The sequence below is a fragment of the Micropterus dolomieu genome, linkage group LG07 (assembly GCF_021292245.1).
Source record: "Micropterus dolomieu isolate WLL.071019.BEF.003 ecotype Adirondacks linkage group LG07, ASM2129224v1, whole genome shotgun sequence".
NCBI classification, from domain to species: Eukaryota; Metazoa; Chordata; class Actinopteri; order Centrarchiformes; family Centrarchidae; genus Micropterus; species Micropterus dolomieu.
In genome coordinates, this window is record NC_060156.1 from 20,108,885 (window position 1) to 20,135,836 (window position 26,952).

The window sequence follows — 26,952 nt, forward strand, 5'->3', positions numbered from 1 at the left end:
TCACTTTTAAGATAAAAGATTTAATTTTGTTCATCAATGTCAAACAAATCCATACACATCCACTGTGGAAAAATAAGTAAACGTGAAAAGTCAGTAGTCTTTATAGGCACTGTACTCACAGTTTACAGAATGTGTTTATTATTCTTCCATAATTTGATATAAATATATAAATAACAAAAGCATACAAATTCATTGCATCAATTTTGCAAGCACAGATAATATAATTTTTTGTATTATCCCCATTTGAGACTCACCTACAGTACATACATAAACAAGGACATAGTATTTTTTTTTTTTTAAATGCGACAGAAAAAGGACTCACAAAGATAGAATATGGGAGCTCGAGAGGCACCTAAATACCAGTCCTTATTTTATCACCCTGGTATCTGCCATCTGTCCCATCGACACGTCTCCTCTTATACAACAAAGTAACAAATTGGACTGGAAACGTTTTATTGACCATAATTCATTCATGAAGGCTCTTCCTATGCGCTGAGATGTGACTGCGCTGGGGGGGACAATTAATTGGCTTGTGAGAGGAGATGTCAGACATGAAGAATTGCCCTTTGCAATGGCAGCTTTACAGCTACTCCAACAGTTATACACAACTGTATTATTCTGTAATAAACTCATGAAATTATACATGTGCAATTATTTGCTAGCATATTGTTTGCGTGTTGATAGTTGGCTGCACAGGTAATGCATTCAGTTCAATTCATCAATATTAAAAAGTACACTGGGTCTTGTTGCTCTAAGCATTAAATTCAGAGTTTTTCATAGTACATGAAAGAGGGTGACATAATGACCAATTACAGTTTAATCTATTACAGTTTCATGAGTGCTTTGGTTGTTCATTCTGGTGTGGGATTTGAATTATTAACAGTTGCGATCTCAGTTGCACCAGAAATTGTCATTTCCAGCTCTAGTCAGTAGAGGGGAGTGTTGTAATATGGATGTTCATTCATGAAGTCATATCCCCTCAATGGGATTCATTCAGCAAATCTCTGATGATATGCTGCATTGTGTTGTACTATCTTTTGTACTTCATTTGAAATAATTTAATATGATATCACAGTCCTATGGGGTGTATGTATTAATTGAATATTGTTTCATAACTGTAAAAACTCAAATTTCCATGTTCATTTCTTTCATGATCAGGCATCAGCCTACAGTGTGGTTTATGACAGCAGATTTTGTGTGGGTGTTGTCTGTATAAACTGTGTTTGCAATGAGGGTGTTAATTTAAGTTGCTGTGAAGTTTCCAAGTAACAGTTACCAAGGCAAGTAGGAAAACACAACATGCTCTTGACCTCATTGATTCAATCCTGCTAAGTTTTGACGCAGATATTCTACATTTGATTTGATAATTTCACGGACTATCTTTAACAATTGAACATTGAGTCTAATCAATGTTCAGAAATGAGTGTCACTTCATTTATTTTCCTTGGAGGTGTAAACAGCATGGACACATTTGAGTCACTAAGTCACTAAGTTTGTATTCCACTTCATTTTTAGTATTGAACTGTGTGGAGCTATGTCTTTACACAGCCGCTCATTTTACAGTCGCTCTCTCCACAGTAATCCTCACTAATTAGCCTACCTCTATGCCTGTATGTGTTTCCCTGTGTGGAACTTGCTAAACAAGACCATCGTTTGAAACCATTCATTCAACTCCGCTCTCTCTCCAGCTGCTGTCATGGCAACCATGTATGACTGGCAGAAAACAGACTGCAGTCTCAGAGCTCCAGTCAACCTAGACGATTTGGAGCATGAACACACTCCTATGGGTAGATGAAGAGTTGTGATACCAAGACACCAGGGCAGCCACAGACTGTGAGGTGAGTCATAAAGGTGCTGAGGTTAACTGGCATGCTGTTCACGCTCATGTGATTAATTCTGGACCACAATATTAATGCAAAATGATACACCATTAAAATGTGTGTGATTCTGTGGTGGGGGGCTTGTGGCATTGCAATTGTGTTTAATGTTTAATGTCTTAACAGGCCCATGATGCAGCATCTGGCATACCAACCCCTGCTTCCTACTGGAAACAAATATCTGCAGCAGAAATGGGACAAGGCTTCATATGATTTACACAGGGGAAAGGTTAGGAGAAACATGGTTTGGCAACCAGTTAGTGTGTGTTAGAATTAGTTTTATCAGCATCCAGTACCTTATTCAAAACCCAATGGTTTTGTTTTTTTTCCAAGGTAAAGTCAGCTAAACCAACAATAAACACGACTCCACCAAAGACCTATAGTCACCTGGCTCTCAAGCTGAAGAAAGAAAAGGTTCCTTCTTTATCTTATATTTTCAACTCACATTATGTCCATAGGGGGGCAGCAGATTTTTCAGTGCTGAAACCATCCAGTGACATCTGAAGTGATCAAATGCAATAATTCAAATTTTGGGAAGATTAGAAAATGTTTATTTCTAGTGTCTTAGGAAAACTCACTGTTGTGTATATATGTATATTAACATGTTATTGCATTAAGCTTGAAGAGGAATGGACAAGAAAGATTCAGAGGGAGAACAATATGCTTATGGAGAAAATATCACACATCATGAGGACAACTGGAGGAGTTGATAACAGGAACTATTATGACAGAAGAAGGTTAGTTGAGGTTGTGGCAGAACTATCAGTTTATAAGTAGGCAACTAGTTGTACTGCAAAGAAGTAAGGTGGCCTTTGAAACTAAAACCCCAGTTGTAACGCCTGTCTGTACTCATCATTGTAGCCTTGGCAAGGAGAAGCGCCAACTGGAGTTGCTCCGTATTACCAAGGAGAATCAAATGATCCTTTTCCGTCTGAGCCAGTGCAGGCCTCACTATAATGTGAGGAGCTGGCATGAGGACTGGCTCAAAACTGTCAAGGTGATGGACAGCATTGCACGTTACCCACGAGGAGCAAATCTGCAAAAGGTTATATTTTTTTGTTCTTTCATAGCATTGCTGCTTTGGTTCATTTATTAAGTATAATATCTGCACTGTACTGTAATATCAGAATCACAATGACCTCCTACTGTATCATATGATCTTTATTGTATATGAAGATTTAATTTTATGTAATACCAGGGACAAGAAAAACCCATCAAGAAGCGCAGTGATTGTGATAAAGAGCAAAAGATCAGCGCTGGCCCGACCGCACAGAGCCCTGCAAGCAGAGTACGAGAGTAAAAAAAACAGCAAGCAAGAAGGTACAGGAACAGAGATAAAGCTGGACAAAGCGACGTACCCTTCTGAACCAGATACACCTGAGAATCCTGGTTCTTCTACTCAAATTATAGCAGATAAACCTTCTCACAAAATATTTTCCTCTCCTGATGGATCAGAAATATCCAGCACTCACACACATAAAGCACTTGAGCAGGAGACTGCAAATCCTGCAGAAGAATAATATTTGTTCTTTTAGCAAAGTCATGTTTTACTGCACACCAAAGAGACTCTGTTAGTTCCACAGTAGCTTTGAAAAACAACTTGACAGAGTTATTACTCCAAACAAACTGGACCTAGATACTCTATGGATATATACTTGTTGGTACTGGATTAATCTAAAATAGAGCTGTATGTTACTTTTCTGGCTGTGTACTGAAGTAAATGCATGAATACAATAGGCTACTTCCAAACAGAACTGTAATTTGTTTCTTTGATCTACAAATAAAACAATAGAAACATATAAATGTGTATTGTTTTTATTTTTTTATACAATAATTGTACATCCAGACCATGATAAGACAAAAGACAAAGCGTTAATGTGGAACTGTCTATCCAGTACGAGTTTCCTCACGGCAATTTTGTAGAACACTCGTTGCGGAAGGAAGCCGCAGATTTGATTTTACGCAGCTAGCAAGCTAGCGCGCACTGTTTTGTGCACAATTTGATACATTGTTTTGTCTGTGTTTAAGAATGAAATACTTGTGATAGTCAGAGCCGAAATTCTAAAAAAAATAAATAAAAGCAAAATGAATCTCGACAGACTTCGAAAGCGAGTACGGCAGTACATTGACCAGGTAAGAAATATGATTTCTTTCTGACTTTCTGTGTTGCTAGCTAACGTTGCTAGCTTGAAAGCAAACCGGGCGTCAGTGGTAACACACCTTCATAGTTTGCCTGCCTGGCTAACTTAAAGCTATCACCCGGCCAGGCAGCCAGCAACCTACAACAAAAATTATGCATTTGAGTGACTCGTGTCCTGTCTTTGTGTGTGTTTACAGCAACAGTATCAAAGTGCTCTGTTTTGGGCCGACAAGATAGCATCCCTTTCTCGTGGTAAGTGCCGTTAGTGCTGTATATGATTAGCCAGCATGATAGCGCACTTAACCTGACATCTGTCACCTAAAGTTACAATGCTAATAAAAACGTTAATAGAACTGGTGTTTGATAGGAAGAGTGTTCATTCGTTGTTCTGTTAGACATTGCTATGCACCATCACAGCTGAGAGGAAACTCTTTTTATCAGTGGCTTGCAAGCCAACAGCTGAAGTTGTGTTGGGTAGCCTGTCAGTGATGAGTCTAACCCCTACCTTTGATTGGCATACAGAGGACCCCCAGGATATCTACTGGCTAGCTCAGTGCCTTTACTTGACCTCACAGTACCACAGAGCCTCCCATGCCCTCCGCTCACGAAAACTTGACAAGGTAAGTGCAGTTTATCTGTGAGTTGTCGATATTGTGCAAAGCTACGTGCTGGGAAGTGAGTGTTATCGTTATGCGAAGCATTTGTGTGTAATTATTTGCTATGCGTTTATTTTATCAGTATAAAACCCATCACAATATAAGTAGCATATTCTCCCTTATGTCAGTCCCCAGTCTAAAACAGCACTTGTCTTCTTGCACGCAGTTGTACGGAGCTTGTCAGTATCTTGCTGCTAGGTGCCATGTAAGTAACTGGAAAATTTATACTGTATAACTTCTTAATCCTCTTCTACATGTTTATAAGTTGCAGAATATAAGCTAGAAAAACCTGCCAGATACTTTTATGGTTTAGATTTGCAGTATTTGTTTCTGACGGTTTTGTCTAGTATGCTGCCAAAGAGTTCCAGCAGGCCTTGGATATTCTGGATGCAGAGGAGCCAGCTAGTAAGAAGCTGTTGGACAGGAGTGGGAAAGAGGACAGCGGGACACCAGAGTCAACCAAGGATTGGGACATGTCCCCTGCCTCTGTAAGTCTGGGCTGCCACTGAAATAGTTCATGTCTGTGATTTGGGCACTCCAATTAGATTATAGAGTTTGTGTCTTATTATAGTGTCTTATTTCTGAGTGTTGCATGATCTCATTCGATTACTCATTATTCTTCTGAAATGTTGCTTTGTAGGGAGCCTTCCCCAAACAAACCATATCACCACTCATCTCTGATCTTGAAATAGTAAAATATAAAACAGTGGTCCCCGTCTGGCGCGCACAATAATGATGCAGTGAATAGTAATGATTCTCTCTGCCCAATCAGTAGTCTGCAGTGTTGTCATGTCCTGTTTTGGTATCGCCTCAGCTCATTTAGAAACTCGACGGAGGTGATACAAAAAAAGCAGTACAGTCGAGACGAGTACCATGTGGTTGTTATTGAATGTTGTTACTGCAAATCTACAAAACAGTAAAATAAAAAATGAGTGGTGATGTGGATGGTTATTGCAAATGTATCTGTATGTATTAATGTTCTGACTTTCTACCATTTGCAGTTCCAGTTCCCACAAACACTCCCACTTGCCAAAGTACAAAAATTATATACATTCACAATTTTTAACCCTTAATTTGTATTACATTTTAGAGAATATATAAGGTTCTCAGAATGCTCAAATGCAGTGCCATATGCATTTATTTTTTCAAATATAGAAACCAAAATTAGCAGTGTTTCTTTTTCTTTAGTCTAAAAAACGTCACAATGCGTTTAATGCTCAAAATTTTTATATAATTTGATATTGAAGATTTCTTAAAAATAGTGTTAATCTCGTCTTGTTCTCGTGAAACAAATATCGTGTCTCATCTCGTGAGCTAACTGTCTCGTCACACTCCTAGTTAAAAACTATTGAGTCTTGCTGTGGGCGTAGATATGAAGTAATAACTTTGTAATAACATTTGTGTGCAGCAGATGCGATTTTGACCAGCCAAGTTAAGTAACTTTTAATGTTGACATAATGTATCCTCCATGTCAAGATACAAGAATTGTTTCAAATTGCTGACTAGGTCCAGTCTTGTTAATTTTGTGAACGGCGCATTAAAATGAGTAATAATATGGACATTTACAAGATACTCTGCCCTCTTTCTTTTCTCCCTATTCCCTCTCTGAAATATTTCAGGTCAACAGCTCCATCTGCCTCCTGCGGGGTAAGATCTATGATGCCATGGACAACAGACCATTGGCCACCTCCAGCTACAAAGAGGCCTTGAAACTGGATGTCTACTGCTTTGAAGCCTTTGACCTTTTAACATCCCACCACATGTTGACTGCACAGGAAGGTGAGGCTGATCTGTGGTGGTGATGTGCACTCATCATTTAATTTTCTACCGATGTGTGCCATTAATTGTGATTTCAGTAACTTGTAAAATGACAGTATATGCTAAACATGTTGTTCATTTTTCAATAGAGAAAGACTTCCTTGATTCACTTCCTCTGAGTCAACAGTGCACTGAGGAAGAGCAGGAGCTGTTACACTTCCTATTTGAGAATAAGTTAAAGAAGGTAGGGGAGCTCTGCATTTAGCTTTGATTTTTATTTTATTTCACGTTTGCTCATAAATTAATTGATTGATGAAAAGATAAGGCTAGTGACTTTCTAAAAGATAAGGCTTGTGATTTTTCTCTTACATTTGTATACAGTTAAAGTGAATTGAAATGCAAATGCCTATTGTGGATTTTCTGGCCTGATTTTGTCCTGACCCCCCTCCATCTGTCTGCTTTCTTTACCTTTTTCATGACTGCGTTATCTCCTTTCCCACATACTCACATGTAAATCTTGCACCTGCCTTTCACACACATTCATTAACACACACGTATACACTCTCCTTTTCCTTCCCACTGCAGTATAACAAGCCCAGTGATTTGGTGGTGCCAGAGATGGTCAATGGTCTTCAGGACAACTTGGATGTCGTGGTGTCTCTTGCTGAGAGGCATTATTATAACTGTGATTTCAAGATGTGCTACAAACTCACATCAATGTAGGTGCCTTCAGGTTTCATCTTAGTTTGTTGTTTATTTTTGTGTGTGTGACTTTAGTGTGTGTCGAATTGTTCTGTTATTAATGTAGAGATTTGTAAGGAGCTACTCTGGAAATGTGGGGCCTACATCCATTATGTCAACATCATATACTGTAACATCACACAACAAGAATAATTGTCAGCTGTGTACACAGTGTGTAGCTTGCTTTACTGTACAGCTTTGCCTGAAAATTACCTCAGCCAGATAAAGTGATTTGTCACTGTCCAATCATATTGGTAAAACAGGATTTCGTTGCTGCAGTTTTAAAGATTTTATGTGGTTTACATCAGTGAAACACCCACATCATACACATAAGTATTTTACGTGGAAATAAAATCAATCATAAAAAATCTATAGCAGATGTCGATTTCCTTTCTAAGAACTCTAGATTGTATGTTGATGAAATGATAAATCATAGGTCATATTAGGAAATGGTGAATTTAGATTTTATTACCATTGACTGATATCACACTTATCATACTTTTCCCACTAGAAAGTTAACATGACTTATTTTTCTCAGTTGTCATTTTGTATTTTCCCTGAATAAAATATGAAGTGAAGAGAGCATGCTTGGTAGTTTGGCTTAAATACAATGTGTTTTTCTTAAAAAATGCATAGATTTGAGGCCATAGATATGAAAATAAATAAATAAAACTTGGCAAATAATTTGGATTCCACACTATTAAAAGGTTAATACATTATTTCAGTAGTCTTAATGCAACTCTGTTTTTGTATTTCAGGGTGATGGTCAAAGACCCCTTCCATGCCAACTGTTTACCAGTTCACATAGGAACTCTGGTGGAGCTTGGAAAAGCAAATGGTAATTAATAAATATATATACTTTTGATTCACACATAAAGAATTCTTAGTTTGATTGTTTGTCCTACCCATCAATATAATGTCTAATTGGTTCATTTTGCTCAGTTTCAACCCTTTTGTGTTCTTTTTCCCCCTGCAGAGTTGTTTTACCTCTCGCACAAGCTTGTAGACTTGTATCCAAACAACCCAGTAAGTGTTGCAACTATATCACACATCTATTTCCCTGTTGATGTAATTCCCAGTATTTGATAACAAAAATAAAAACTTTTTATCAGGTATCCTGGTTTGCTGTTGGGTGCTACTATCTCATGGTTGGCCATAAAAACGAACATGCTCGGCGATACCTTAGGTATGTATGTGCACACTCAAAAGGAAGTGCCTGTTTAAGGCCACACTGTTGAGTGGTTATATACAGTATCTCACAAAAGTGAGTACAGCCCTCACATTATTGTAAATATGAGAAAATGTGAGGGGTGTACTCACTTTTGTGAGATACTGTATAGGTTCAGTTATAAATATTGTGTATTGTATATTTCCTGTAGCAAAGCCACCACGTTGGAGAGGACGTATGGTCCTGCATGGATTGCCTACGGCCATTCATTTGCAGTGGAGAGTGAGCATGACCAGGCCATGGCTGCCTACTTTACTGCTGCACAGCTGATGAAAGGGTAGGTACATGGCTTACACTTCCTTGACAACTATATATGCTTTTATAAATACTAGGTAAACAGAAAGGAGCTTCAATAGAGAAAGCACATCTCTGTTGTTTGATTCACTGTTGGAGAGTAGACACAGACTATCAATCAATAAAATCCCACATTGCCACTACTGAAAGGGCTTTTAAATGTACATTTTATAGCTATGTTTGTCACATTAAATGTCAACGGGTAGATGTATAGAGGCATTTATTTTATGTATTTGTTTTATTATTTTAAGTCCTATCAACCAAAAACATCCACCAGTTGTAGATGTAGCCTTTTGCTCAGCCTACTGCTCATTTCATAGTGGTGCTGCTTGTAGTATATGGCTGAAACCATAAGTTGCTACTTCTGTCCATCTTTTTTAGTGGTCTCAGTGACAAGCGTATGCATTGGCAATTCATTTTTCACACCAGTCTTTTCAAGGAACAACTTGAAAAGCATGCAAACCTGCAAAAACAAAGCGTGCTTAGGTATCAGCCTTTTCGACTGCAGGAACCTTTGTAGGGAGCTGGTAAACTAAACCAAAAAAACAAAATAATTGTGGAATTATTAATGGCTTTTAAGCATAATATACAGTATTTAAACATAATTTTTAAACATTACATCTTAAATCTTCTAAACTCAGATTTGATTAAAACACAGGATAGAGATACGTTTGGTCTTGTTTGATGTCTCCTGCACTCTCATCCAGGTGTCACTTACCCATGCTCTACATTGGCCTGGAGTACGGTCTAACCAACAACTCCAAGCTTGCGGAACGTTTCTTCAGCCAGGCTCTTAGTATTGCTCCAGAGGACCCATTTGTTATACACGAAGTGGCTGTGGTTGCCTTTCAAAATGGAGAGTGAGTCATGCAGCCACACAGTACACATACACACATACAGTAACACTTAGGCCTCAAGTTTTATAAATGCTGAATAAATGTTATTTGCAGCACAAACAGATGTTGGCTCACAGCAGTGGTACTTGTAAAGGCTGTTTTTAACAGACTTAAGAAGTGTATTTTGGGACATAAGTGACAACAAAAATGAAGTCACGGAATGACCAATACCTTGCTTGACAAAGCTTTAAAACCTATTTTGTGTTAAATAGTTTCTGTTAGGGCAGCCCTGTTTGCAGGTATTCATTTTTGTCCCATGGCTGGCTGAAAGATTCACATGAAATTACTGTGAATTACATGACTTATAGCATCAGCTAACACATACAATTTGATGGAACAACCAGTTTGTGCAGATGTTGTGTGTGTGTATACACCGTTGTTGCGGGACTGTTATTATTGGAACTACTTACTGCTGATGGAATAGTCTCCCTGAAAACAGCGTGGTTTATGTGTAATTTCTCCATGTTGTGAACACCAAAAAATATATTGGGTATGCAGCAAAAATCTCAGACAGATATCTCAAAACTTTTACGAATCAAATCAAAAATATCAAACCGGGTACTGGCCCTTTAAAGCCAGGCAAACATCTGTATACGCACATTTGACTTTAAATGCACCTGATGTGAAGGTGAGTTGCAACAGCAGCCACACAAGGAGGCTACACAGATTACACACACGTTGATATCTGGTTTATATTTATTGAAAATTCAGATGTGCCGTAAGAATGTTTTTCACATCTTCTGTTTTAGCTGGAAGACAGCGGAGAGGTTGTTTCTTGAAGCAATGGAGAAGATCAAAGCCATAGGAAATGAGGTAACTTCTTATTTATTGATAAAAAAGTATAAATGTGTGAATGATGAACATCTTGAAAACATGACTAAGTTAAGAGTTACTTGATGTATGCTATTTGCCTTTAAATTTAAGGTCACTGTGGACAAATGGGAGCCTTTGTTAAACAACTTGGGTCATGTGTGTCGGAAATTGAAGTAAGTTACTGTTTTACTGTGTAGTTTTCTATTTGAATGGATGGTATTGAATGGGAGAGTGGATTGCAGCTCTGCCTTTTTTGTAAAAGGCATGGTGTAATTCATGGCCTTCTTTGAGTTGGCAGATTATTTATTTACTTTGGACATAATCCTGTATTGTGAAATTGTCTTCTTGTGTGTGTGTTTGTGTGAGTTTATAAATGTATATTTAATGATCTGATGTGTGGAGCAATTAGGGTTTTTACATTGTAAGGGGGGTCATAGGGTCATTAATTGTCTTTTTTTTGCAGTAAAGATAACCACGCACTTTCTCCATCATCATTATGTTTTAGAAACTTGTCCAAAAGACACAGAACTCGCAGTTTTCCACCCGCAATCATGGCTGCAGGGTCGCCGCATGCCGGCTTGTTAATAACTTAGCCTATCAAATGATCAAAACAACATCTGAACTCTGTGTTCACTGTTGTTTTACCGGGTCCATGCTTGTAAAATATTCATCCATGTCCACGACTTTTTTACCAAGTGAAATCTATGCGAGTGAACACATGCCTTTTATAAGACAGATGCTACCCCCTGCCAGCGTGCCCTACACGATGTCATTGTCCATCCCGATGTTTCATTGTAGACATTGTCCGATCGCCCAACCCTAGTCATGACACCTTCATGTAACTCACCCAGAAACTCACTCAGTCACAATAATCAGACAGGTATCCACAGAGAAGACCTGTTTGGTTATTGTTAGACTAGATCTACGCGTACAGTACCGACTAACCTTTGCCAAAGCAATAGCAGCAGCACTTGCACTTAACTGATGTAGACACATCTATATTGCCACTTACAGTTGCAGTTAGTGATAGTGTTGCATTGCTACAGAGTGACACACATTGAGCAGAAAATATGCTGTACTTAGGAAAACTTAGCAATTTGCTTGTTTGATATTGAAAATGGTAAAAGACACAGCGGCTGTCAAAATAAAAAAACCTTCCCTGTTAGTACCCATTTCCTACAAAAGAACTTCAAAATTGCTGATGCTATACATTCCATGTCTTTAAATGGCATTCACTGACTCCACTGCCGGCCTGAAACTGCTGGCACTCTGCAAATGGGTGATAATGAGCCTGAGTGGTTGCTCTGACTGACTGTGGGTCTATTCATCAAGATATATCAGCTGTATTTGTTGTCTTTCCATCATTAAACACAGGCATGGAAAACTTTTCTTTTAATCTTCTCAGATTTAATGTTTGAAGACATATTCAGCTTTGTGTATTGTGGTGTTTGTTTCTGTAGAAAGTACGACCAGGCTCTGGAGTACCACCGTCAGGCACTTGTCTTAATCCCTCAGCACGCCTCCACCTATTCTGCCATAGGATACGTGCACAGCCTCATGGGTGACTTTGAGAGTGCCATCGACTACTTTCATACGGTATAGTGTCTTTTCGTCAGTTTGTATGCGTTTTGGTTGTAGCTTAAAAAGCTTTGAGTAATGAGAACTTAGCAAGAACTATATAAAGGAGGGTTTACAACCCCTTCTGAGCATTCAAGAAAGAATAGGGGGTTACCAAGGAAATCATAAGTCTAAAGGAGAACCATGTCTATTCCTGTACAGCTAGTTATCATTTAAAAACAACAAACATAAGATCAGCTATAAGACAGAACCAGTACATAGAAACACAACCAGCTGTACAAAGTTGAATGAAAATAATATTAAAATACACTACAAAATCCACTGATGTATTTGTGGTATGGCGACTGTTTTGTAATTTCATTAGTCAGAATAAACACATATTAGGTCACATGAAGAACAAAATAAATTAACCAATCACAGGTGTTGCTACAGTACATACTTTAATATCAACAAATGTGTTTTTGTAAGAAATGCTTGAAGTTGGTTTGTTTTCTTTCTCTGCAGGCACTCGGACTGAAAAGGGACGACACTTTCTCTGTGACGATGCTTGGCCACTGTATTGAGATGTATATTGGTGACACAGATGCCTATATAAGTAGGACACAGGTATACTGTAGTTTACTGAGGAGTCAGGTCTTTTTCATCATTTTATACCATGGCTTTTTATAAGGCTGGCTTGAAAAAACTGATTGATTGTTAGAAAGTCAAATCTCAAAGTCAAATTTCAGCTATAATGGTATTACTAATAATTTTTGTTCTTGTCTAATTTCCTTTTAAACTTTTCACTGACCGTAGCAGAATGTGTTTTTCTGCTTTATACTGAGGAATAAGTCCCTGTGAATTCTTGATAGCGTGTTACTGGGTTTTCCAGAGTAACTGTCTTTGGTGAAGAGATGTAATTTCTTCATTGCGTTGGCAACAGAAATATCAGTAGTAGATATCTCAAAACATTAGGAGACTAATCAAATACTATCTGCAGGACTAAATACCACAACAGGCAAAAGACTTTTTAAAACTTGGATCATCCAAAATCTTTTACGTCAAATAACTATATATAACAGAAATATCAGTTTTGAGACACTAGTGGATATTTGAAGCCTGTAAAATGATGGAAAACAATGTGTCGTCATTTGTTTCCACTAAGGTACAGACATCAATGACAAGGTGCGAGGCAGCTTGAACACTCCAGCGCTGATAAAGATGCTGAACACATCAGAGCCTGGTGACTGTCTAGCCACGCCAAGATCAGAAGACACCAGCATCACATCCTTGGAAACTCCACTGTCAAATCAGGACAAGATGATGCTGGAGACACCTCTGCGACTCTCTTTAACCCTGGAGTGTGATATGTATGAGAGTGATATGATGTTAGACACCTTGTCAGACACCAGCACGTGATCTCATCCTGTCAAGAGGTGGAACTGTCGTGGCAGCAGGTTGTCTTAGGTACACAAATCCAAGTCTGAGGACACCTATCAAACCAAAACTTTGGCACCTGTCTTCCACCAAAGGTTTCCTGTGGATTCCCTTGCTTGTGCATTAGATATGGTTGTTTTTGTAAGTGACAAAACACAACATGCCATGGTGGACATGGGTGAATTTGTATACAGCCCCTGTTGTACATCATATAAATTTCACAAGAATGCACTTTATAAGGGGAATTAAAGGGTAATTTCTGTATTTTGCAACCTGCCATGTTTTTGTGTTTATTTGTGTGTTAATTGGGAACATTTAAATTGGTCCAGTATTGAGCAAGCATGCTGACAAGGCATCAAAGTAATCCTTGCTGGCAATTGCATCCAGTCAGCTAAAATGTTTGTCTTTGCAACTGACAGGCTCAGGTTGATATTATAAGTGTAAGTGACAACATTATGGAATGGATCCCAATAGAGAAATACCTGTTTAGATAGATAAATACAAAAACAGTCGCTATTTAGCTCTTGTCAAAGCCACCAGAATTTTACCTCTCTAGTCTACCACTGCCTTGATTGGTTAGTTTGTTTGTGTAATGATCTTATCTGTCTAAAATTGTATATCTTCAGGGATCTTTTCCATAATGTCACTTACACTTCTAATATCAATCTGAGCACTTCAGTGTACATATTTTGATGGTGCGCAGTTGCCCGCAAGGATTAGGTTACAGCCCTGCTGCTGACTGCAGCCTAATAAGTCACATAGACACAAAAATATGGTAAAATAAGTCCACGTCCAGGTTGAAAAATACTGAACTTAGCCTTCAACATGTGCCTTGGTTAAGTATTGGCCCTTGGGTTAAGCCTGAAGACATTACAAACCTGTCGTCTTCTGACAGTTGATTGAACAGAGCAAACACAGCCGCACACCTCACAAGACTAAAGTCACTTATTACTGCCTATGGCAGGACCCTCTGTGTCGCCGAACCTGTGGATTTACACCTTGAATAAAAGACCAGCTAAATACAAGCAGTTTTGGTGCAAACAGTTCTTGGCAATTCCTACAATAAACCATGCATTTATCTTTAAAGATGTTAGTATATGTGTTTTGTGTTAAGCAGAATAAAGTGCTTGATTTGTAATGACCACAGAACACATCATTATGGCGATGAGCCTGGAAAATGTTCTATATTGCCTTTTATTTTCTATCTACTGTCATATTGACAAAAAATTGTTGCAGCATGAGATCTTTTATACTTACAAACACATGTTCTAATAAACCACTAAATGTTTGAATTGATGATTTGAACAAACAAGACAATCATTTTACAGTGTGCTTTTAAATACTCAAGTAAATTTGTCACCTAGATTTGATGATAATTATCCTGATATTTGCTCATATAGAATATAGCTGTAAGCAATTACAAATAAGCCAAGTATTTGAATTGGTAAAGTTTTTGTGGGAAACAATGGTAGCATATTGTAGGTGTTAAGTGTTAAATGTTAATCTACCTGGTCTACAACAAACATGGTTAATTGTGGAATACAAGACCTTTAGTAGGCTATGGATGGAAGGGGATTTATCTCTGCAGTGAATCCAATGCAATTTGCACATCACAGTTCCTGTGCAGCGATGCTTTAACAATAACAACGGATAATCTACCGCTTACTCCCAGCCCCTCCAGAGAAAAACATGCCAAGTGATGTAGTCCACACCACGTAGTGTGAACTGGACTGGAGCTCAGACCCTCCTCTCAAATGTCATGTCCCGTTTTAGGGGAGGGGTGAGGTCTCCCGAGCCTCGAATAATAACAACTCCTTTAGATCCAGTATTTCTCCATTTCCCCCTGGGACTTTTTTTTCCAATGGGGAAAAGCATTGATAACTTAAGGACAGATGGGCTGTACTCCGTCTAAGTCGGCCGTGATTTACAGCCAAGAAAAGGTCTGCCGGGATCTGGACACCTGCTCTACTTTTGTTCCCAGCCCGAAGAGCTCCGTGTCGACACCAGAGAGACCACGGCTATGTGTGGAGCCGGGCAATGGCAGGCGAACTTTCCTCGGTGGTGAGTTTAGGTGGTCCGTTCATAAAAAAAAAAAAAAGCAATTTCCTGCACTTGAAACGTGGTGAAGTAGCCTACTCTACCGTGCTTTTACGCTTTTTAGTGATCCATCTTAAAGTGCTTTTCTCATTGAGTGTGTGATGATTGTTTAGTAATGTAACGTTAGGGTTCTGGAAAATGGCCTGAATAATATCTAAAACCATTAAATTCCAGGAAAAGGCAGTGAAAACTGTGCATTAAATTGAGCCACTGCTAAAGGAACGCCCCAGGTTTCCATTTGAAAAGTTAGTGTCGTTGACCTTCTTGCTTGTTTTCCTAAGTTCCCTGCCGAGATGTCCACGGCTGGTCAGTGAGCCAGTCCTCCTACCCTGAAACCAGGAGCTCTGCGGACAGCGTGCCTCCAGGCAACTCGTGCTGTGCAGATCAGTGCAGCATGAAGCCCCGCAGCCCGTCTCCGGACCTGCACAGTGGCACCGGGACTGCTTAACTGACTCCAACCTGCAGTTATAGCGTGGCAGTGGGATATTAATCAGCACAGGTTGAAATCGGTTTATTTTCATACCACATAGGCGACTTTGGTGTTTGGTGTTTGTTACTTACGCCTATTATTGCTTTTACGTAGGCCTATTAAGGACATTAATGCTAATATCTTTGTACTTTTAATTGATTAAAACTTAAAAAAATAAACAATTGATCTACATAGTTCATTTTATTTATCCTTGGACCCTCCCCTTGATATTTGAAAAAAAGCAATACTAGACATACCCAGCGCCCCCCAATATCGCAAAGCAATTATAGCAAACATAACAAAGAATGCAGCCCCTACAGCTATTGAATTTGCGACCCTTGAACAGGATGCAGCTATAACAATATGTTCACCCCACCCTGAATTACAAATAGCCTAAAATGCAATAGACTATTAGATCAAATAATGTTGTAGTGTGATGTGTAGGCCTATGAGCTCAGATGACTGTCTAAGAAAAATCTAAAACAATTCTAAAATACCCAAAACAAAGGCAGCCAGAGAAGAGTGCATTTAACTCATGCCCATTTCACACGTCCCAGGAGGTATATGCCTGCAGAAAGCGTTGCACGATTTCAAAGCCACATTTTAAAATTTCTCTCCGCTCGCGATATTGCAATGATCTCGCGAGAACGCAGCGACTTAACACTGGCGAGAGAGAGATGGGGAGAAATGAGGTCTGAAAAGGACCAAATGACCGTGGCCAGGGAGAAAAGCGTCGTCGAGATACAGTTTAGGGACATCCCAAAAGATCAGGAAAACACCCCTGGCAACCTCAAGCAGAGAGAGGAGAAGAAAGAGGTTTTTACTAAGGTAGGTGATGGAGCGTTCGCGATGTGGCGCATTGTTTACGCTGTGTGGGAAACGGACACGGAGGAGGCATGGAGGGAGGTGGGATCATTTCAGCACCGCGGACAGCGACAGGAGTAGGATTATTGTAGGATTCACGACGAACCCGCAAATTCTCCAACCTGTCAGCTAGACCTACAACTTCATATCATCTTAAATTTCACATTTCCCACTGACTTTATTTCATAAAATGATTTATACCGTTTGCAGCCATTGTTTGAAGAAATGTAGTAAATTCTGACTGCCAAATATTTGCACAATACTATGTCCAGTCCAGTCCATATTCTTGCATGGTTTAAAACCTAAAACACGCCCTGTAATCCCAGTTTAAGGTTCCCAACTCCGAATTTCCCTAGTAGGTAAAATAGTTGTCATGGTGGTTTGTAAATCTGAGTTCGGCCTATTCAGTAGGCTATTTTTTACACTATAAAGTGGAGTAATTGTGTATAAAATGTCAAAACGTCTAAGAGATCTGCAGGTCCTAGATCCCAAGGTCATGCCTTTAAAATGTTTATTTTGTCTGTGTTACAGTTTTGTATTCTGTTTAAGGCCTTTATATGAAATAAAAATTCTGCTTTATATTTTCCCAGAAGTATCTTTAAGGTGAACAATAAGTCAACTAGTTCAGCTGTTTCACACACATCTCTAAACTGTTTCAGTTTGTTCAAACCGTTTGTTAAGTGAAAAATATTCAAACCGAAGGCTCCATGGTTGTTTGTTTGTTTGTTTTTAACGGCTGAGCCAGTGGATGAATTGGGTCATATGCATCAGGTTACACACCTCTCCCCAAAAAGTCAGTCTAACATATTTGGAATCTTTGGAACTGATATTCAAAATTTGGACTACGGATGCAAATTTGTATTCTTGATAATTTCCAGCATGTTTACATTCATTTTTATACTGATGTTCATTAACATGCTCAGTCCCTGAGCAAAAACAAATACAATTCTTAACGTTCTGAGGGTTTTAACAATGTTGCCTGCACAGCATGGGTTTGTAATGACTGGCCCATAGTCAGGTCAGGGAGGTTTAAGGAGTTATATTTGTACATTGAGTGACCCCACTTTTCTAAGCAGAGCTTTTTCCATGATGTCATTCTCTTTGTGTTTCTGTGAGATCAAGAAAAAGTGACATCCCAACAACAGATGTTAAAACCTGAACCATCCTTTTTGCAGAAATGCATTATTACTTGCACTACCAACAAGGTTTCTCCCCCTGAACTGAAAAGATAACATATAAATTATTGATCACAGGTGGTGATTCGAAGGCTTCCCCCTAACCTGTCAAAGGACCAGCTAGAAGAACATCTCAGTCCGCTTCCATCCTATGACTATTTTGAGTTCTTTCCAGCTGATCAAAGGTGGTATCCATTTTAACCAATAAACAAATAACTTTCACTATATACACTTGCAATACGATACCAAATCTTATGGCTTTTTCCATTACATAAGAATGTTTTTGACTTCTCCCTCTTTCTCTTTGGCTCTTTCCACAGTCTTTATCCCCACCTGTTCTGCAGAGCATACATCAATTTTAAAAACCATGAAGATATCCTGCTCTTTAGGGACCGATTTGATGGTTATGTCTTCATTGACAACAAGGGTATTTCTTGATTTTGTTTTCTGTTTGACGTTGTTGCCAGTATGGTGGCGATAAAGGTGGTCACACAGTGCAACCCGTTCGGCTATATTAAATGCAAACAAAGATGTGTTTGTTTTACAGCTACAGGCTGAATTGTATGGACAGAGAGGTGGCTGTAGAGCTTTTGTTGCCATTGTTATTATTTGATAACTGGTCCCGGTAAATGATGGCCTCTTGTTTCAATATTTACTCAGGCCAGGAGTATCCTGCAGTGGTAGAGTTTGCCCCCTTCCAGAAGATTTCCAAGAAGAAGCTAAAAAAGAAAGATGCCAAAGCTGGGAGCATTGAAGAAGGTATTGAGCCATCATTAGAATCTATCCTGATTGTAGTGTAAACATTAGCTTACAAATATATTGCACCTTAATGGATTGAGGATGTACAGAAAGTCTATATACTTTTTGCATTTTCTGATGAGCCAACATATGTTGCTATAATTCATATTCATCTTGGCTTTGACATTCCCTCAGACCTGGAATATAAGCGGTTCTTGGAGAATTACTCCTGTGATGAGGAGAAGTCTATGGCCAACCCTGAGACTCTGCTGGGAGAGATAGAGGCCAAGACCAGAGAACTCATAGGTACAGTACAATATATACAGATGATTATTTTCCCATGAATCATTACAGGTTTCAAGATTTAGACGTATTGTAAATTTACTTCTCTCCCTTTTTTTTCGGTTTCAGCCAAACGGACAACACCACTGTTAGAGTACATCAAGAATAAGAAAATTGAGAAACAGGTAAGAAAGGGGGGGAAAAAGAAATATTTAAGAAAATACCTACAATGCTTTAAAATGTGGCACATCTCGTCTTACAGAGAATAAGAGAGGAGAAGAGAGAAGAGAGGAGAAGAAGAGAGCTTGAAAAGAAGCGGCAAAGGGAGGAGGAAAAGAGAAAGCGGCGAGAGGAGGAGAGACGCAAACGAAAAGACGCAGAGAAGCAGAAGAAATTGTCTGATAAAGATATCAAAATCAAGGTAACACTTAATCATTAAAAAAACATTTTGCAGTAACTTCTAACTAGTAAAATGTATTGTTGTTCTTTGGATGGTGTTGTAGCATAGTTATGGATTCTGTTGCCTCTTGCATTATCTGCATGCCGTAGCTCCTGAAGAAGAGTGACAGGGATGACGATGTGGATTCAGACCGAATAAAAGACAAGAGTGACATTGGGGAGACAGACAGAGGCAAATGGGAGAAAGCTGGAGGACAAATGAAGTCAAAGGACCCCAAAGAAAAGTAACTATTATAAAATCCTTCACTGTCACTGGGCAACTTTCTGTTACAGGGTGAAATGTGAGATAGTCACTAATAAAATGTGGTACTATGTTACATTCAGGCATATATAGGGCGTAAAAAAAAGTCACTAGTAACTTTAATAGTAAATCATTTTCAGGTAATCTGTAAGTGTGTGTATTTTCTACCAATATGACTTATTTTTAACAAGCTCCCAATTTAACCCAAAGGGATCCTTTTGATATTGGATATTGGAGCTTGATAGCATAATATAACCCATAATGCTTTACAGAGGAGATCAATAAAGCCTGCACTTACTGACATATGTCAATGTGACAATGAGACATGAAATCATGCAGTTTTTACCGTTAGTATACTGCTTTATTCCAGAAGATAAGGGGTCAGGCAGTAAGTAGGGGTAGGAGGGGTCTATTTTTATTCTCATATTTTATATTTAAGTATCTTTTTTAGATTAAGTGCTATAACTGATGACTAATGACTTTTACTCTACTTATCGTTACTGTAAGCTGCTAAGATGAGATTGCTCCAACAGCATTTCGTTGTATGAACGCATTCAAGGACAATAAAGAAAATAGTTTTAGATGTGAATAGACATCTATATTTTATAGTACAAAAAACATACACCTAACTGTAAAATGGTACCAAGTATTCTCATAACAACAACTATGCCTGTGTAATTATTAAACTGTATCTAGTGTCTATTCAATCTCTGCTCTGACCACTAGAGGTCAGCCTGAGAGTGACAAGGAACAGAGAGAGCAGCACGGCCGGAGACAGAGAGATAAGGATCACCGTCCGAAAGACGAAGAGAGGAAACGACAGCGACACCACTATGAATTTGACAAGTTTATGCACCGCAAAGATGAGACCAAATGGGGGAAGGGCTACTGCCAGGACAGAGCCAAGAAAGAAGGGCACCATCATGGCTATTCTTATTGCCCTGACAGTGGAGACAAACTTGGAAAGGAGGACAGGGAGGACCTGGGTAACAGGAAGGAACGCCTCCGAAACAAGGTGAGCGAGAAGGTGAGCATGAGATGGGGGGGAAGGTGAAGATTATTTGCTTTGTTTCTCATCATGTAACTGTGTTTAAGGTAATGATTGATATATGGTTGTTTACAAGTGATAATGATCACCTCACATAAATCATGTTTCTTTACTTTCAGTGTATTTGTGTCCATTGCCTTGAGCCATGATTTAAAGGTCTTAGCGTAGAGAAACTTCTCCATATACTAATGCAATTTCTCATACAGTGATAATACTATTGTATGACTGCTTTATAAATTGGTGAAGAATGAGTTATTTTGAGGTTTAGCTAACTGTCTTTCTTTCAAAATGCCTCTTCTACCTTTTAACACCTGTTGTCTCAACAATATTGCAGCTGCATTTAACTTCAGTGTGCACAACACACAGCAAATAAATCATCATTACATAACCAATCTGTTAAGAAAAAGTAGGTAGGCCTAGTGGCTCAGGGGTAAAGTTTACATTTATTATATTTATTTAGTATAGGGAGAACAAAATTGGTTCTAGAATTGATCCTTGAAGTACACCACAATTGATATGGGGCCGGGGGACAGAACTCAAACGCAGATCAGAGTTAAGTTCAGTTTAAGTTGTAGCATGGCTAAATTTTAGCTATGAATTTTAATAAATTTATGAGAATTAATACCCAATTATGAATGTTAATATTCAGAAAATATCAATCCATAAAAGCTCTCGTTAAAAGGGCACCACCGGAGTTGTTATAATCCTAGAGTCTCCGGACCTCTAGATAGTTTTTAATAATTATACAATTATTACTAGTGATCAGTTAGTTAATAATCGCTAAACTATCTAAAATCAATCAGTCAGTCTCATATCTAAAGGGTCAATTCTCTTGGCAGGGACGTGGAAATAGGCAACACACACAGTTCTTGATTATATTACAGTGAATTTATTCTCTAACTAATGCGATATAAAAGGGTGGTTAAATACAGGGAAAATAAACAATGGCTGAACAATGAGGAATGGAGGTTCGATTGTCGGAAGCATTTGACTCATACGGCAGAGGAGAACTAATGAAAGTAAGCTATGAGTTTAGGAGTTAAAAGGAAATATTAACATTACGGGACTTCTCTGACCACAGAATGTTTGTTAGGTCTTAAGGCTTGTCGACGGCCTGCTTTGGCCTGTTGCACGGGTCCCACGCTAGCTGCCCGATCCTGGTTTTTTCCTAGGGATTCTCCGTGTCTGACTGAAGAAAACGCCATCCTCCGTCTGGCAATTCGGCTGTTTTCAGGTTTCCTTCGTTGCCGTTGGCGAGACCACGTGGCTTGGTCTGACCTCTGTGAAGTTGGCTCGGCGAACAAGCTTAAAAGGGAACTTGGTCGTTCCTGAATCAGTCCAGTGTAAATTAACGGACTGATAACTTTAACAAAACAAAAGAAAGAAAGAAAATAAAACAAACTGAAGGGCAGATCGAGGTCGCGGCACTTCGCGTGCGTAGGTTCAAGCGAACAAAGGCCTGTTGTGCTGTCCGAACTCTTAGGGCGTTGCCCGGAGAGGCACGCCGGACGCGTGCCGGAGCGTCCAGAGAGCAGAGCGGAAGACCAGGGCACGAGGGGAGGAGAAGAGCAGAGAGCAAACGACGTCACGTGTCGCTCTTTTGTTGTCTGGGGCGTGGTTCCCCAGAGGGCGTTTCAGGTTTCCCGAGGGACTGCCTTTCTAAACTTAATGTCTAAAAGAAAAGAAATCTATTTGCGCGTATTACAATCAAATATTTTCCACAATCAAACCTCAATGGTCAAACGGTTGTACCGTTCTAAGTTAAGCATTTGGTAACAGGAAACAATTGTCACATTATTGGTCAGGATATTTATACATTAACGGCATTTCCAACGATGGTATGTAATTTATTACTTATTTCGTCCACTTGGGGGAGCTCAGGTTACATGAGGAAACCTTAGTTTCCCTTTTGTCAGTTTAACAGTCAGGCACCACGTTATCAGCTTCGTAGATCAAAAAGGTGCCAGTTTTATGGTCAGGGATAGCACTTAGAGAAAGCAACTTTTCCACCCCCCTTACGTTGGGGTCTCTTCAGCAGTCTGTTGAAGTTGATCTTTAACCCCCCTGCTCCTCTCTGGGCGAGGAAAATAGGAATTTGGAGTAGCTCCAAATTTATTTAATATAAAATGCACAAATCCACACCGTTGTCCCACTACAAAGTAGGTATATTTTCAAGACAAGTGCAACAGGGGTGTGGATTGGGTGGATGATGTTCTGGTTGGTCAGAGGGTTTGTGCTCTAGGTTCCAGTGCTTTGGGTCTTCTGGTGCTGGTGAGATATCTGAGTCCAGGGTCAGTTCCTCAGAAAAACAGACTAGACACAAAAGTTCAAGGTATAGGTTGGCTAGCATATGCTCAAACTGAGTGGTACAACGATCCAGCAGGGACTGGAAGGTTGGTCTGGCTTTTAAAGGTGAGTAGATTGCAGGATGTGTAACAGGTGTGCTTGATTGACGTGATGTGCCTCAGGTGAGTAGACCGGAGCACTGGCGACCATGCCCACCAGCAGCCTCAGAGCATGAGGGAGAGAGCAGAAACACAGAGACAGACGCAAACCAAAACAAGCACACAGCAGAAAAACTACATTCACATGCATACCAGCAAGAAGGCCAGGGTCACGACCGGGAGTTCGTGACAAAGACAACATGATGTTGTTAATAGAGATACATAACTTCCTTTTAGACAAATGACATATGATGAAAATTAGTTTAGTGCAATACCAGATATACCCAACCAGCGCCTCAGTCTATCTAAAAGAATGTCCCGATCATTTGTGTCAAAGGCATCACTTAAGTCCAGCAGCACAAGAATTCAACACATGCCTGCATCAGTATTCATTTAGAGATAATTTGTGATTTGAGAAGGGCTGTCTCAGTTCTGTGATACTGATGTAAACCAGTTTGAAATCGGATGATAATTATCAAGGAGGGTAGAATCAAGCCCAGGTATTTTTAGGACCTTTAGTTACCACCAACTTTCTGAAGATGCTAAGTATTTCACACTAATTTTGCCCCAAATGTGTGCATATAGGTAATATGCATGTTTTTTGTTTGCAAATAGCACCAGAGCACCAACATGCTGTTTGCTTGGCAGCGCAGTCAGGGGTGCGTTTCACTCTTTGCGGGTGCTTTAATAATTATGCTGTTTGTTTTTGCAGGTTTAGTATCCACAAAAGCCATGCAATCCTTCAGGGAATTCATACCCAAATGTCCTGCTGAACTGAAGGCTGTCAAAATTAGTGCAAAACTTTGTGGCCACATTAATATCAATGTGTTCACTTACTGGTGTGCGTATGGAAGTGCTTTTGAACAGTGATGCGTTCACTTAGCTTAGGAAAGTGGACTAACTACATCATCAGTGACTACAAATCTTAGAACTGAACTGAACAAAGTGATTCAAATCAGATTAGTAAACATTGGAATGCAATATATATATATAGCCATTAGACACTCATGCAAATCCTCAACAAATCCATGAAATATAAAGCAAGCCAAATAAAATGAAAAGTCTTTATTTTAACTCACTATGTTGTCTCTTTTGTTCAGTTTGGAGAGACAAGGCTGACAGACTTAAAGAGAGGTTTTTTACGACTTCCTGGAGTCTCAGAGCCCTAGTTGAAACTACGCAGGGAAATGAGCATGAGACTTAACAGACTGTGGTGTCAGACAACCGGGGTATTTTCTGTACCTGCTAGCACAGGGCTAATGGGATACACTTCAGCCCTGTGTGACTCTTAAACAGTGGGATAATGAAATTAATTAGTGTGTATATATTAAGATATATATATTCAAATTGTGTGCTGCTTGTCTCTCCCATGTCCCTGCTCTCTTGTCTCCCTGCAGGACCGTCCAGCCATGCAGCTCTATCAGCCAGGCACACGCAACAGAAAGCGCATGAGCTCAACAGGCAAAGTCTATGACTGCATCCCTGTGGGACACTCACCTGAATCCGGGACAGAGCATTGTTATGAGGCGGTCGCTCTTGCAACAGGGCTGGAGAAGGCGTTTGAGAAAAGCAAAGATGAACAATGAGCAATCTGGATGTTTATAGAAAGTACAAATACATCATTGAACTTTTCAGTCTATGTAGATGGTTTGTTTGGTTATCACTGAGCTTTTAAACATTGTATAATACTCCACTGAGGGAAAACTGCACTTCAAAAGCAAACAGGCTTATAGTAGTTTTCATCAGTGTTAGGTGTAATAAAAGTCAGAGCTTTGAATGCTGGTGAATGTTTTTGTTTTGCTGGAGCATGAACATTTTTAGAACACAATCGTTAGTTTAACTGTCTCACATATTCAAAGAATTATCAAAGTGCACCATTGGGTTGAATCCTTGGAATAACCTTGGTGAAAAATACTGAGAACAGGGGCAAACAGTACTAGTTACCATTATGATAGCACAAGAGTTAACTTAAGTTAAGTTGATTTCTCACACAGTTTTGGTATATTTTATGTACTATGCAGTCTTATTTTTTGAAAATGCTTCCTGCTAGCTAGCTTTCAGTTTCATTAAAGCTTTATCACATGAAGCAGTCCAGCATCATCCTCTTTGGCCATCATGTTTCTGAAGTGTGTCCCCATAACAGGGCAGCTCACGTTTGGTATCCATCAACAGTTTGCTGGTGAAATCATGTCCTCTGCAACAGATATTGTCACTAAGCCTTTGTAGACTCCGCTGAACCTAGGTGTTTTTAATAATCCCATAGATTTTATTAAAATGAAATATAATGTAAGTGGAACTTATAAGTAATGGGTGTAGAAAATGTAACACAGGATGTTTTGTGTAAAGTCAAAAATGAGAAGGGGAAGAGCTGTTACTGATAAGGAGGACAATGCCAACGTTTGGTCAACGTCAGTGTTTTGCAGCTTTTTCCAAATTTTTACCTGTCTTTATTACATTTGGTCCATCTCATTCTAGAGTGTCATACAAAAGAGACAAGAATCATTTTGTGAGCAAAGCTTTGTACATGGTCACCCGTGAGCCAAGAAGAACACAATCTCTACATTTATATAAAGCATTTCCTAGAAATAAAATGTAAAGTATGACAGATAAATGAAAACAATGAATTTTCTATGCTACGTGCATGGTTTTCTATTAATTCTGTCAAATAAATGTAATGGAAAAGACACAAATATTGATACAGTAATATAGTCTGTTTAACAAGTCTTGTATTATTTTTGCACATGACCTAACATCATATCTGTTGTATAATTTTTTTCTTCTTTATGTTGTGAGAAAATAAAGCTCTTCTACCGTTATGAGAGATACGCTTTTCAGTCATTGTGATAGTTCTCTGACAGTTTGGGTGAGGTAACGTTTGTCTGCAGCATTTCCTATTGTCACATTTACATATTCCAGATATGAGTCAGTTATAGTCAGCAATATATTATTACACAGCAGTATCATTAGTGCCTGGCTGTTTCATTAGAAACAGATTATCCAAAGCTTAAATAAAACTCAGCATTTTATCTCTCTAAATATTAATTGAGATCACAGTAATAACTGAAGGCAGAAGGTATGTTGTAATTGATGTTTTATACTTGTTTTGATAATTTTAGTTTAGTCATTGAGCAAAAATCAAAATTATCTCTCAGACAGTGACTTTCACCCTGTCACCCAGATAAAGCAGAACTGTCATAATCAACAGGAAGCCAGCACCATCAAAACACATCCCGTGAAAGTTAAAATTGGGTGCTCTGCTTTACTTAACAATTTCATACAACACCGTGAATGTGTGAATTGTAAAGGATACTAACTTCTGACACTTCAAACCCATCTTGTGGTGCCTTGGCACTAATTATACGTGTACTTATATTAATAATATATTATTTGATTTATTCTTCTTTTGCATCTCTCATGTGTTTCTTCCCATTTCAATCACAGCAGTGACATGACTGACAATGAGTAAAAGTTAAAGTTACACCGTTTGACATGTCAGAAACTCCCAACACCTTCAATAGTACAGACTGTACTACTTTCCTGTAAGCCCTTTCTAGTGTTCAGTCTTCCCATGTGTCATAAAATCATGAACCACATCTTAAGGAATAAGGCAATCATGCAAGTTATCATGTTGAGTAGGCTAAATGTGTGCACACCATGCTGTGGCCATGTGGGGAGTCTTTGACATATGCGTGTTGTGTCATATCCAAGACTGAGTCTAACGGGTAGCTGTTTCTGAAG

At 39.0% G+C, this 26,952-nt stretch overlaps 3 protein-coding genes across 6 annotated transcripts in view; all 3 read left to right on the plus strand.

The window, feature by feature from the left end:
- The window catches only part of cfap97d2 (CFAP97 domain containing 2), a 66,126-nt gene extending 62,496 nt beyond the window's left edge, over positions 1-3,630 (plus strand). For 2 of the 3 annotated variants that reach the window (XM_046055056.1, XM_046055055.1), the window contains 6 exons: positions 1,689-1,838; positions 2,004-2,106; positions 2,211-2,291; positions 2,496-2,614; positions 2,739-2,922; positions 3,076-3,630. In XM_046055056.1, the coding sequence (XP_045911012.1) occupies positions 1,792-1,838; positions 2,004-2,106; positions 2,211-2,291; positions 2,496-2,614; positions 2,739-2,922; positions 3,076-3,177 (636 nt within the window). In that variant the 5' untranslated portion in view covers positions 1,689-1,791 and the 3' untranslated portion in view covers positions 3,178-3,630. Of the gene's footprint in view, positions 1-1,470; positions 1,492-1,688; positions 1,839-2,003; positions 2,107-2,210; positions 2,292-2,495; positions 2,615-2,738; positions 2,923-3,075 lie in introns of those variants that run through there. The other variant, XM_046055057.1, reaches the window with a different exon arrangement.
- A 164-nt stretch (positions 3,631-3,794) lies between these two features.
- Positions 3,795-14,693, plus strand: cdc16 (cell division cycle 16 homolog (S. cerevisiae)). The gene is made up of 18 exons (XM_046054116.1): positions 3,795-4,010; positions 4,215-4,269; positions 4,540-4,637; positions 4,840-4,878; positions 5,021-5,161; positions 6,293-6,452; positions 6,581-6,675; positions 7,017-7,150; positions 7,931-8,010; positions 8,149-8,198; positions 8,285-8,358; positions 8,552-8,677; positions 9,402-9,554; positions 10,340-10,403; positions 10,515-10,576; positions 11,864-11,999; positions 12,486-12,576; positions 13,126-14,693. Exons 1-18 carry the CDS (start codon positions 3,963-3,965, stop codon positions 13,377-13,379), a joined length of 1,860 nt encoding a protein of 619 aa, XP_045910072.1. The 5' UTR covers positions 3,795-3,962; the 3' UTR covers positions 13,380-14,693.
- A 442-nt stretch (positions 14,694-15,135) lies between these two features.
- Positions 15,136-25,903, plus strand: upf3a (UPF3A regulator of nonsense mediated mRNA decay). 2 transcript variants are annotated; one of them, XM_046054118.1, is made up of 11 exons: positions 15,136-15,458; positions 15,776-16,791; positions 18,081-18,187; positions 18,323-18,429; positions 18,663-18,761; positions 18,936-19,046; positions 19,152-19,207; positions 19,285-19,443; positions 19,572-19,705; positions 20,449-20,749; positions 24,612-25,903. In XM_046054118.1, exons 2-11 carry the CDS (start codon positions 16,528-16,530, stop codon positions 24,798-24,800), a joined length of 1,527 nt encoding a protein of 508 aa, XP_045910074.1. In that variant the 5' UTR covers positions 15,136-15,458; positions 15,776-16,527; the 3' UTR covers positions 24,801-25,903. The 2 variants fall into 2 exon arrangements, with proteins under 2 accessions (XP_045910074.1, XP_045910075.1); XM_046054119.1 differs by having other exon boundaries at positions 15,138-15,458; positions 20,449-20,737.
- The last annotated feature ends 1,049 nt before the right edge of the window (positions 25,904-26,952 follow it).